The sequence below is a fragment of the Sciurus vulgaris genome, assembly GCF_902686455.1.
Source record: "Sciurus vulgaris genome assembly, chromosome: 9".
NCBI lineage: Eukaryota > Metazoa > Chordata > Mammalia > Rodentia > Sciuridae > Sciurus > Sciurus vulgaris.
Window position 1 is genome coordinate 105,135,860 of NC_136469.1, and position 12,712 is coordinate 105,148,571.

The following is a 12,712-nucleotide window of genomic DNA, read 5'->3' on the forward strand; positions in this document are numbered from 1 at the left end:
AACACAATAATACTAGGTGATTTTAACACACCTCTCTCACCACTGGACAGATCTTCCAGACAAAAATTGAACAAAGAAACCATAGATCTCAATAACACAATCAACAATTTAGACTTAACGGACATTTATAGAATATACCATCCAACCAAGAGCAAATACACTTTTTTCTCAGCAGCACATGGATCCTTCTCTAAAATAGACCATATATTATGCCACAAAGCTAATGTTAGCAAATACAAGAAGATAGAGACACTACCATGTATTCTATCAGATCATAATGGATTGAAGTTAGAAATAAATGAAAGAGTAAAACACAGAAACTATTCCAACATCTGGAGATTAAACAATATGCTATTATATGATGAATGGATAACAGAAGATATTAGGAAGGAAATTAAAAAATTCTTAGAGGTAAATGAGAACAAAGAAACATCATATCAAAATCTCTGGGACACTATGAAAGCAGTACTTAGAGGGAAATTTATTTCATGGAGCGCATTCAATAAAAGAAGTAAAACTCAACAAATAAACGACCTAACACTACAGCTCAAAGCCCTAGAAAAAGAAGAGCAGAACAGCACCAAAAGTAGTAGAAGACAGGAAATAGTTAAACTCAGAGCTGAAATCAATGAAATTGAAACAAAAGAAACAATACAAAAAATTGACAAAATAAATAGTTGGTTCTTTGAAAAAATAAACAAAATTGATAAACCTTTAGCCACACTAACAAAGAGAAGACGAGAGAAAACCCAAATCACTAAAATTCGGAATGAACAAGGAAATATTACAACAGACAGGATTGAAATACAAAACATAATTAGAAGCTATTTTGAAAATCTATACTCCAACAAAATAAAAAATTTCGAAGACATCAACAGGTTTCTAGAGACATATGAATTGCCTAAACTGAACGAGGAGGACATAAACAATTTAAACAGACCAATTTCAAGTACTGAAATAGAAGAAGTCATCAAAAGCCTACCAACAAAGAAAAGTCCGGGACCAGATGGGGTCTCAGTCGAGTTCTACAAAACCTTTAAAGAAGAGCTCATTCCAATACTTCTCAAAGTATTCCATAAAATAGAAGAGGAGGGAACCCTCCCAAACTCATTCTATGAAGCCAATATCACACTGATACCTAAACCAGACAGAGACTCATCAAGGAAAGAAAATTTCAGACCAATATCCTTAATGAACATCGACGCAAAAATTCTCAACAAAATTTTAGCAAATCGCATACAAAAACATATTAAAAAGATAGTGCACCATGATCAAGTGGGCTTCATCCCAGGTATGCAGGTTGGTTCAACATCAGGAAATCAATAAACGTAATTCACCATATCAATAGACTTAAAGTCAAGAATCACATGATTATTTCAATAGATGCAGAAAAAGCATTTGATAAAATATAGCACCCCTTCATGCTCAAAACACTAGAAAAAATAGGGATAGTGGGAACATTCCTTAACATTGTAAAGGCCATTTATGCTAAGCCCATGGCTAATATCATTCTAAATGGTGAAAAACTGAAAGCATTCCCCCTAAAAACTGGAACAAGGCAGGGATGCCCTCTTTCACCACTTCTATTCAACATCGTTCTTGAGACTCTGGCCAGAGCAATTAGACAAACCAAAGAAATTAAAGGGATACGAATTGGAAAAGAAGAACTCAAACTATCCCTGTTCGCTGATGACATGATTATATATTTAGAGGAACCTGGAAATTCCACCAGAAAACTCTTAGAAGTCATAAGTGAATTCAGTAAAGTAGCAGGTTACAAGATCAATGCCCATAAATCCAACGCATTTTTATACATAAGTGATGAATCTTCAGAAAGAGAAATTAGGAAAACTACCCCATTCACTATAGCCTCGAAAAAAATAAAATACTTGGGAATCAATCTCACAAAAGAGGTGAAAGACCTCTACAATGAGAACTATACAACACTAAAGAAAGAAATTAAAGAACACCTTAGAAGATGGAAAGATCTTCCATGTTCTTGGATAGGAAGAATTAATATTGTCAAAATGGCCATACTACCTAAAGTGCTGAACAAATTCAATGCAATTCCAATTAAAATCCCAATGACGTACCTTACAGAAATAGAGCAAGCAATTATGAAATTCATCTGGAAGAATAAGAAACCCAGAATAGCTAAAGCAATCCTTAGCAGGAAGAGTGAAACAGGGGGTATTGCAATACCAGATCTTCAACTCTACTACAAAGCAATAGTAACAAAAACGGCGTGGTATTGGTACCAAAATAGAAAGGTAGATCAATGGTACAGAATAGAGGACACGGACACAAACCCAAATAAATACAATTTTCTCATACTAGACAAAGGGGCCAAAAATATGCAATGGAGAAAAGATAGCCTCTTCAACAAATGGTGCTGGGAGAATTGGAAATCCATATGCAACAGAATGAAACTAAACCCATATCTCTCACCATGCACGAAACTAAACTCAAAATGGATTAAGGACCTCGGAATCAGACCAGAGACTCTGCAGATTATACAAGAAAAAGTAGGTCCAAATCTTCACCTTGTTGGTCTAGGACCAGACTTCCTTAACAGGACTCCCATAGCACAAGAAATAAAAGCTAGAATCAACCACTGGGATAGATTCAAACTAAAAAGCTTTCTCTCAGCAAAGGAAACTATCAGCAGTGCGAAGAAAGAGCCTACAGAATGGGAGAATATCTTTGCCAATCATACTTCAGATAGAGCAGTAATCTCCAGAATCTATAAAGAACTCAAAAAACTTTACTCCAAGAATTCAAATAATCCAGTCGACAAATGGGCTAAGGAAATAAATAGACACTTCACAGAAGAAGTTCTACAAGCAATGAACAAACATATGGAAAAATGTTCAACATCTCTAGTAATAAGAGAAATGCAAATCAAAACCACCCTAAGATTCCATCTCACCCCAATTAGAATGGCGATTATCAAGAATACGAGCAACAACAGGTGTTGGCGAGGATGTGGGGAGAAAGGTACACTCATACATTGCTGGTGGGGCTGCAAATTAGTGCAGCCACTCTGGAAAGCAGTGTGGAGATTCCTTAGAAAACTCGGAATGGACCCTCCATTTGACCCAGCTATCCCACTCCTTGGCCTATACCCAAAGGACTTAAAATCAGCATACTACAGAGATACAGCCACATCAATGTTCATAGCTGCTCAATTCACAATAGCCAGACTGTGGAACCAACCTAGATGCCCTTCAATTGATGAGTGGATAAAGAAACTGTGGTATATATATACAATGGACTATTACTCATCCATAAAGAATGATAAAATTATGGCATTTGCAGGCAAATGGATGAAATTGGAGAATATCATGCTAAGTGAGATAAGCCAATCTCAAAAAGCCAAAGGACGAATGATATCGCTAATAAGTGGAGGATGACACATAATGGGGGGGAGGGAAGGGTTAGTGTCAGGGTTAGAGTTAGGGTTAGGGAGGGGGGCAAGTATGGAGGAAGGAAGGACTGTATAGAGGGTAAAGAGGGGTGGGAGGGGTGGGGGGAAGGGAAAAAATAACAGAATGAATCAAACAACATTACTCTATGTAAATTTATGATTACACAAATGGTATGCCTTTATGCCATGTACAAACAGAGAAACAACATGTATCCCATTTGTTTACAATAAAAAAAAAAAAAAAAAAAAAAAAAAGAAGAGTGCAGGTTAGAATAAACAAGGGCCTCAACTGGGGAGCCTGCAGTGCAGGCATCAAGAAAGAGAAGGCCAGGAGCTCGTGTAAGATGAGCCACCATGGGTTGAAGTCAGAAAAGAGTAAAGCAACGTGAATCTTAAAGCACGGCAGCTATCTGGGAGACACCCACCACCACAAGGAATTCAGAAAACTGCTGATTTAGGTGTAGGAAATAAAATATGATGCTTCTAAATGGACTTCTACCTTAACCACAAACAGCAGCTTACTATGGAAGGGGGGTTTAAAAAAAAAAACAAAAAACAAAAAAAAACCTCTTGTAAGAAACTATTTAAAACTATTTAATCCTAGAAACTAGTACCTATTCTGGAAACATATGGCAACTAACTTCCATATACAAATCATGCAAGTATCATTTAGTCGAATACTACATCTGAATTTCACCTTATTTCTAACATCAATGTATTTCCATGCATGTCATGATTTTATTAGAAGGCTGTAATAAAAGAAAAATGCACTAATTGTGGGCACCACAGAAAACTGCTAATAATATGTTACTGCAGAAGCATCAGCATTCGCTGTGGAATAAACCTTTGGTACTAAACTGGCAGAGTCAGAGAGAGTAAAAAGTGAAAAAGATCAGCATGATGATGCCAAAGAAAGAATAATTCATCACCAAGTTCTCTGCATTAAAAAAAAAGAGGGGGGGAGGGCAATCAAGAAAGCCTAGTCACTCAAATCCACTAAACACACAGACACAATAGAAAACATCACTATAGAAAAAAATACAATTTGTAAGGGCTGTGGCTTGTGTCTGAATGAATACAGTGCCAACTGGTGCCTCAGGATTCACTACCTATGCCGATCAGGCCAAAACATTAAGCCTTGCTTCCCACCAAAGAACCACTACTCTCACATACGTGGACTTGCTCACTATAAACAGGAAATTAGCTTATGTTTGAAATTCACACAATTCCTAAATCATATAATAGCACTCAAAGTGAAACTAGGTTAGATATGGTTATTTTATCTAGTACCTTGAGAGACAAAGGTTTATCATTCTGTAAGGAGAGCTTTTTCAAGTTTACCTAAGAAACATTTAAAACAGTTCATTATATGCCCATATATGTTACCGTGATCACAAGAACTTGTAAAGGTCAAGGTCTGCCACTATAGCTTTTTGCTTACATACCAAAATCTTTAACCAGATCAGTTATTTTTTAAAATTGTACATGTATAAAGAAATACTAACTAGCATCCTGGGAGTAACCTTTTCATGATCTTTGCTGTGGTATGTAAAAACAAACCCAAAAGGCAATAAAAAGGGGCAGGGAGGAGAGGGAAACATCTGGATAGGTTCCAGAGAACTCACCCGTGCAAAGTCAAATGCGTATCTGTAAATAAGTTTAAAGTTTGTGGAATCATTTAATAATGATCTTAAGTAATCCAAAGTATTTCTGAGTTTTTCTGTTGTATCACATCTAGGAAAAAAAGAAAAAAGCAAATTATGATCTTTGTTTTAAAATTGGGACAATTAACATAAAACACAACACCAAAGGAAGGAATAAAAACCCTGAAGTTGGAACATGTCCGTAATGACCTATTTTTTCTATATTTTTAAAAATAAATTTCGGATTTACAGGTAAGTTGATAGAACAGTAAATAAGCACCCACTTACCCACACCCTCACTTCTGTCACATCTATGCATTCCCCTCATATACGTGCACTTTTTTCTATATATTTGAAGCTGCAAATATAATACCACTGCACTACTAAACACTTTAATACTGCCATCACTCTTCACAGTCTACCACTGTTAACTTTCTCAGCTAACATACAATTCACATGCACATTTCCCAACTGTTTCCCAAATTTCCTTTACAGCTCTGTCATTTTTTAAGGGACCACAGTCATTTTTGTGGCACATCAATTTGTCAGGTAATTTCCCCACAATTCGGTGTAGGCTCAACACTTGACAGGAACGCTCCATGTGATATTGTGTCTGTCCAGGATATCCGAGGAGGAGCTCATCATGTCAGCCTGTTTCACTACTGATACTAAGTAGACGGTAAAGGTGATGTCTAGCAGGTTCTCCATTTCAAGGTGGTTTTCTGCCTTTGGAGTAGTTAAGGACTCTGTAGGATGGCACACTGAGACTGAGTGTCTTGTTCCTCAACATTTTGCTCAATGTGTAAATTTTTTAAACTATTTTCTTGATGCCCTGACATGATCACAAAAAGGCTACAAGTACTCTACCCAGACCAGGTACACAATGTGACACAGATGGTCTCTGCCACCAATTCCCCTTGCTGCTCTCCCCTTCCTGACCTAGGGATATTCAAATACACCAGTAAAGTTCCCTCTTCCTTTCGGCTTGTGTCTGCCTTTGCCCATGGGTCCAAGCCCACACTCTGAGAGTACCTCCCATATCACCCCTTTGTGGTGTGCCTGCCTCCCTCCTCTCCAGACATGGGGGTATAATAAGTCTTTTAATTTCATATGGCTCTCCAAGTATAGTTTCTGAAGCAGTGTTGGAATGATCCTTAAAGACCCCAAGAGTGGGACTTACTTCCCTATTTACAACATACATGGTTTTAGCATCCATTGTTGTTACCTGCCTGGATCAATCAGTACATCTGAAGATACAAGACACTGACATTCTAATCTACCATCCTTCTACCTTTATCGACTACGATTCTACTATAATGAGCGCTATGCCCCACCTTTCCTATTTTCTAGATTTAAATGTTTTGCTTTTAATTCACTAAGTTATAATCTGTTACTGTCTTTATTCTTTTTTGATGTAAACTATCCCAATTTGGTCAGTGCTCCCTTAAAGCTGGCTCCAGTGCTCTCCTAACATGCCACCACCAGTATCTGAGCACTTCCTTGCTTTCTGCCACAAGATCTTCCAACTTACCTTGTTCTTTGTCTGCCCCAGACTTAAAATCAGTCATTTCTCCAGGGAGCCCTGGTGACCATAACCTATTTTTACCAGCATGTAACAGTGTCTACTTTTCATAAATAAGTAGACTAATTGGTTATTTTTACAAATTAACAATTTGCAATATACAGCCCTTAAAAATGAGAGCCAAGAGTCACCGTTTTCATTACCAACATTAAAGCTTTTCAGTGCTGCATGTGGTTCCTTGTGTTTCTCTGTAGAACTTTTACCTACTTGTAAAAGTAGATAATACATTTAGGAAGTATTATCAAAATAAATATTTTGCCTACCTTAGATACTAAAATATGGTTTATGATAGAGCACATTTGTTTTTAGCAATAAATTTGTGGGAGTTCTTTTTGATAGCTAACAACCAAGTCCTTATGATTGCTCTATTAAGATGATAAACTGTCTAAAAGCCCAAAATTAAATATTTAATTTCAATGAAACAGAATAATTTAGAATGTCCTTTATTTCCTTTGATGTTGGAAAACAAATAGATTAAAATTAGAGTATTTTAGAAGCCAGGAAAGATTTCTTCAAGGGATTGACATATAAGCTGAAAGGTGAAACACACACAGGTTCTAGGTGTTTGCAGGCAGGTGGGAAGGGCTCTCCAGATACTGGGAAGAGCATTTGCAAAGGCCCAGTGGCAGTGCAGGACTAGAAGAAAACCACTGTGGCTGGAGTAGACAGAACAGGAGGGAAAGTAGTATGACAAGAAACTACGAGGGAGGTAGGGGAAGACTATACAGAGCTTCTGTGATCCAAAGTGAAGGTTTTGTTTTGTTTTTTGCTGAATCCTAGAAACCATGAAGGCTACCTCCCATCATGGGAAAGATCAGGCTTGCAATCCTGAGCAGCTCACTCTAGACCCTTGTGGAGGAGGATTTGGGAAAGAAGAAGAAGAGACACTGGAAGCTAGTAAAAGACCTGGTGCCAGAACCCAAATGAGGGCCAGAGAGACTAGAAAAATACCCAAGAAAGCAGTGAGTAGAGTAAGTCTGGGAGGCAGAGCAGCAGCAGGGGTTACTTGGCAGTGGATACTCATTGTGAGTATATAATTAATAATATTTATTATTAATAATGGAGGAAGGTCCATGAGGAAGGAAGCTAGGCAACCCCAAACCCTGTAAGGCTCAGGTCCCTGCTCTTTACTAGAAAGGATCACGGACCAAAGCCATGGGCCACTGGCCAGATCTGGACTTGTAGTTTAGTTCAGTCCTCTGCACTGAGAGCAAGAAGAGCAGCTGCTTGTTTTCACAGGTTGAGGAGCAGGGACTTCTTATGGAGATAACTACTACATGGCAAGAATAAAATAAAACAGCTGCAGGTTTGGGGCAGTGCTACAAGGTGAACCATGAAGTTAGTTCTGCAGCAAGTCTCAAACCCCAACCCTGGGGAGAGATGTCCCTGTGCTTAAAAGACACTCTGGAGCGCAGAAAATGAACAGATTTAATGTTTTAAACATAAAATGCACGAAGCTCCACTTCATGTACCCAGTAAGGGTAGTTACATGGGGTTAGAGTGTAAATTGCCAATAAAGAGTTTAATCTGCTTTCAATGGGCCTTGTTCTGAAGAGCCTCTGGACTCACCCCCCATCTGGGAGAAAAAGCTGTTGAGTCAACTGTCCAGACCAGAGGTTGCCATCTAGTGGCCATGCAGCAAGGACACCTTCAGATGGGCTTGATTCCAGCTACGGGCTGGAATGTGAAGAAATGACCCGTGAAGTTCAAGTGACAGCCCTAGACCTTTTGGAAAGTAGCCATCTCCTCAACCCATTTTGTTCCCTATGTACTTCTATGCACCCTACAGAACAATAGTCACAGAAGTCGAGAGATCGTCACACTTTGAAGGTGCATCATTTCACAAAACAAAAAATGCACAAATGTTGGGTCATTTCTTATTTGAATGTTGCTGCTGCAACAGGTTCAGAAATGACACATCAGCACAATGATCCTCAAAGGTTATAAAATCAGAAGTGGCCTCCTCCATTACCCAGGAAAGGGCCTTCATCCCTTGACTTAGCCCAAAGGTACTTAGCCAGTCCACCATCAGTTCTACACAAAATTGGCTACAGTTCTCTTACTCTTTTTAGTTTATACCCCACCCTCCACACTAGCTTAATTCATCAGTGGTAATCTTAAACCCACACACTGGAACAAGGCAGTTGGTAAACGGTCAGTCTGCCAGAGCTATGCTTTCTTGGGCTGAGCAGAATGGATCAGCCCAGCAGGAATGGCCACCAGCCAGGTGCTACCACTCCACTTCTCATGGCACCTCCTGCTCCACACCACAGGCCTGGGGCCGAGGAGGGGAGTGGTCGGGAGTAGCCGGCAATTCTTCCAGCATCAAGAAGACTCCGCTTTGAGTACCCAGGCGTAAGCCACATGTTGTCACTTTCCCATCCCAGTTTGGAGATATTAGCAGAAATACCAAGAAGTGACAAAATTCATTCAAATTCCAATTCTAAAACCCATGGACTTTCTATTTCTAGCATGCTCCCACTGTACAGCAGCAATCTCTTTTTAAACTTAGCATTTTAACCAAATGTACTAGTGTGGTCTGAATCTTTGCCCCTTCCTCCACCACTAATATGTGGAAATCTTTATCCCCGAGAATATGGTACTAAGAGGTGGAGCCTTTGAGAGAAGACTGCATCATGAGGGAAGAGCCCTTGAAAGTGGAATTAGTGTTTTTATTAAAAGAGTTCCTTTCCATCATGTGAGGATGCAGCTAGAAAACATCAACTCAGGAATCCAAACATGCACTTTCACCACAAACCAAAATGCTGGTGCCTTATCTAGGTCTTCTAGCCTCCAGATCTGGGAGAAATGAAACTCTGTTGTTTGTAAGTCACCAAGTCTAAGGTACTTTTGTTCTGGGTTTCTGTTGCTGTTGTTAGTTGTTTTGTTTTCTGGTGCTTGGCAAATGCTCTACCACTGAGTTACATCCTCATCCCCTTGAGACACTGTTATGGTAATCCAAATGGTCTAAGATGCATACTAGTGTATATAAATATAGGTTTTACCACATACACATTAATTCTAGCTTTGAAGACAAAACAGTTCAAAAGATGGACTACTTTTCATTTCAGTGCATTTAAATAACTACCCTGTGTTTTCTTATGTACTAGATATGCATGCCTTAAATATACAGGCTGATTTAATTAGCATAATTAAACAGTTAATAGTATTAAGAAAAATAATCCTATTCCTTATGAATCTTTTACCTGAACATTGTTTCCAAGACCCTGGCCTTAATGGACTTTGTCTTGTTCATACGTTTTATTTCCCCAGATCTGGAATACTATGCTTGGCATACCACTGTCTTTCAAATATTTGCTGAGCAAGTGAATAATCTAGGGAGGCTGGAGGGGGTTCTTGAAGTTGTTTAAACTATGTTTAAACTACAAAGAACCTTAAAGGTTATTCTAAATAATTATCTCCCACCTCATTGATAAGGAAACCAGCCTCTGAGTTTCACAGCAAAAACAGAAAGCAGATTCCTCTGTGCCTATACAGTGGATCAGTCTGAATTACAAAGACCAGGTGGCAGTCACTTGTGAGAATCCACCTGCCACCACCTGCACCACACACCATGACAAGAGTTCCTGAAAAGCCTGTGGGAGAACCTTGTGCCTTCAGAACAGAGCCGCAGACCTCTCCCAGGAAACTGCCTCTTTGACTTTCAAAGAAATGTGGCCCTCAAGACACACGGGCAAGTCCTGGCAGCCAGTAATATTCTTTTGGAAAGACAAAGGTAAAAAAGAACCTAAAACTATTAAAAAATGAATATCATACCCTCCTAAAACAAATAACAATGGACCTGAAAGATGATGATGGTGCTGCCTCCAAAGCCTTAAAATAAAATCCTGCTATGGCCAATCACAAGGACACACAATGAAGAGCAGCCATCACATGTTCTAGTCAGAAGACAGTGAGGAAAACATATAAGGCTTCAAATCATAAGGTCACGTTTTCCAATGTGACAAACATAATTATAAAGAGATATCAGAGAATTTAACCCTGAAATCCTAGAGCATGCTGACAGAAACTGGTATCTATAAAAGGATGATTGGGCTTTTACCTTACATCATCTGCCATCAGACAATATTGTAAGAGGAAGAATGTGACTTAAGAATCAAGTCTTGGGGTTTCCTCCTATCTCTGTTACCTTTATAAGTCAAGGCCTCTCTATGCTTGTTTCCTCATTTGTAAAAAGTTCTGGATAAAGCCTGACCTGTCTTTTTCACAAAGTAGCCCTGAGACTCAAATGCAAAACAGTAAAAAGGTTTCATAAATTACTAAAGCACAATACAAGCAAAGTATTACCAACATTAATAAAAGAATGTCAATTTTAGGATCTGACAAATGCAAAAGTTATTTAAATAAAATAATAAAACCATTTCAACTCCAGTTTTACTCAAGTAAAAATCAAGGTCTTATTCCTAGTTAAAGTGAAAAGAAAAAGTCATTCCAAGTACTTTAGGTCAAAGTTACTATGTTAAGAATTAGCACTTATCTTCAACACCATCTGAAATGTTCAGCCCTCACTCCAACTGCATCCTTCAAGACACATTACAGCAGAACAGTTAGTTTCTTGAATGAAACTCTTAACGCACACATACAAGTACATACATAGTTATAAACACAAAGTGAATACATAAAAACACTGATTTTTTTTTTTCTTCTTATCTTGGACCAAGTAACACCAAAAAAAATCTGTATTATTTTTTAATCATTAGAGTAATGAAGTTATTGTTTTGCCCAAAGCTAAAATAAGAATTTATAAAATAAGACATCAAGTATTTTCACCCAGAAGACTTCACTCAACTTAAGCTATATACCAGAGATATGATTATAATAAGTCTTTTCTTTTTAAACATGCACCATCCAATACAGTAGCCAGCAGGCACATGTGACTATTGAGGGTTTGGAATGTAGCTAATACAAAATGACCAGATGGACCCTAAACATAATCATATCACTGTATTTTGAAGATATACTACAAAAAAAGAATGTAAAATATCTCCTTGATTTATATGTTGGAATGATAATATTTTTGATATTCTGGGTTAAGTACAATATATTAAGACTGTTTTTATCTGTTTCTTTCTACATTTTTAATGCAGCCATTAGAAAATTTTAAATTATGTATACACTCAACTATCTCCTGAAGTCCCAGGAAAGAGGAAACCACCTGGGGATGGCAGGGACCCCACTAGGGCACCCTCAGAACTTACTGTAGAGAAGTCATTCCTTTTGACCATTCCTGTAGAGTAAAATAACCCATGTTTTGTGCATCCAATTTCCAAGCTAGGACAAGCATTACTACCTGTTAAAACAAAATAAAACAAAGACAAATTAAATTTCAGCAGTTAAGTATATCGGCATCCTGCCAAATGCTTCTGTTCCCAATGGTTTGGTTACTAAAATTGAACAGGGTAACTTCAAAACTGAGTTCTAGTTTGGCAAACATCTAAAAAGCTTGATAAGACAGTCTGACAAAGGCCTGGAGAAACATGCCCTCTCATGATGCCTAACAGTAGAAGAAAGAGCTCAACCCCTCCAGAGGACAAGTCTACAGTATCTATCCAAATTAAACCCAGCTACTCCTCACCAATCCCACCCAGTTATTTCACAGATATACCTACACAGGTACACAGATACATATTTAACGATACTTACTGTAGTGCTGTTATAGTGGCAAAAGGTTGAAAACAACCAAGTGTCCACTGACAAGGGACTGGTTAAACAGTTCTTCACTAAATACATTCCAATCAAAGGAATAATGTAACACCAATAAAATGAATGAGGTAGAGCTATCTGTTCAAACATGGAATAATTTCCAAGATTTAAGTGAACTAGCAAGGTCCAAATACTGTTAAAAAAATAAAAAGGTGGATGGACGGTGAGAACTGTGCACTGGCAACACACATACATTAATGTCTGTGACTGAGCCATATACACTGGGGAAAAGCGTCTTCAAGTAGCTAGACACTCCACTGAAAGAGTGCTATGGCTGGAAGAAGCCCAGGATGAGCTGAATGGCCCAATCGCTCCCAGTGGGAACCAACTCCTCAG

General features: G+C 38.3%; 1 protein-coding gene across 1 annotated transcript in view; it reads right to left on the reverse strand.

The window, feature by feature from the left end:
* DCUN1D4 (defective in cullin neddylation 1 domain containing 4) overlaps nucleotides 1-12,712 on the reverse strand; it is a gene marked incomplete at its 5' end in the record, with an annotated part of 73,547 nt that overhangs the window by 15,607 nt on the left and 45,228 nt on the right. The window contains 2 exon segments of the mRNA XM_079153097.1: nucleotides 5,053-5,161; nucleotides 11,872-11,963. Coding sequence (XP_079009223.1) covers nucleotides 5,053-5,161; nucleotides 11,872-11,963 — 201 coding nt within the window.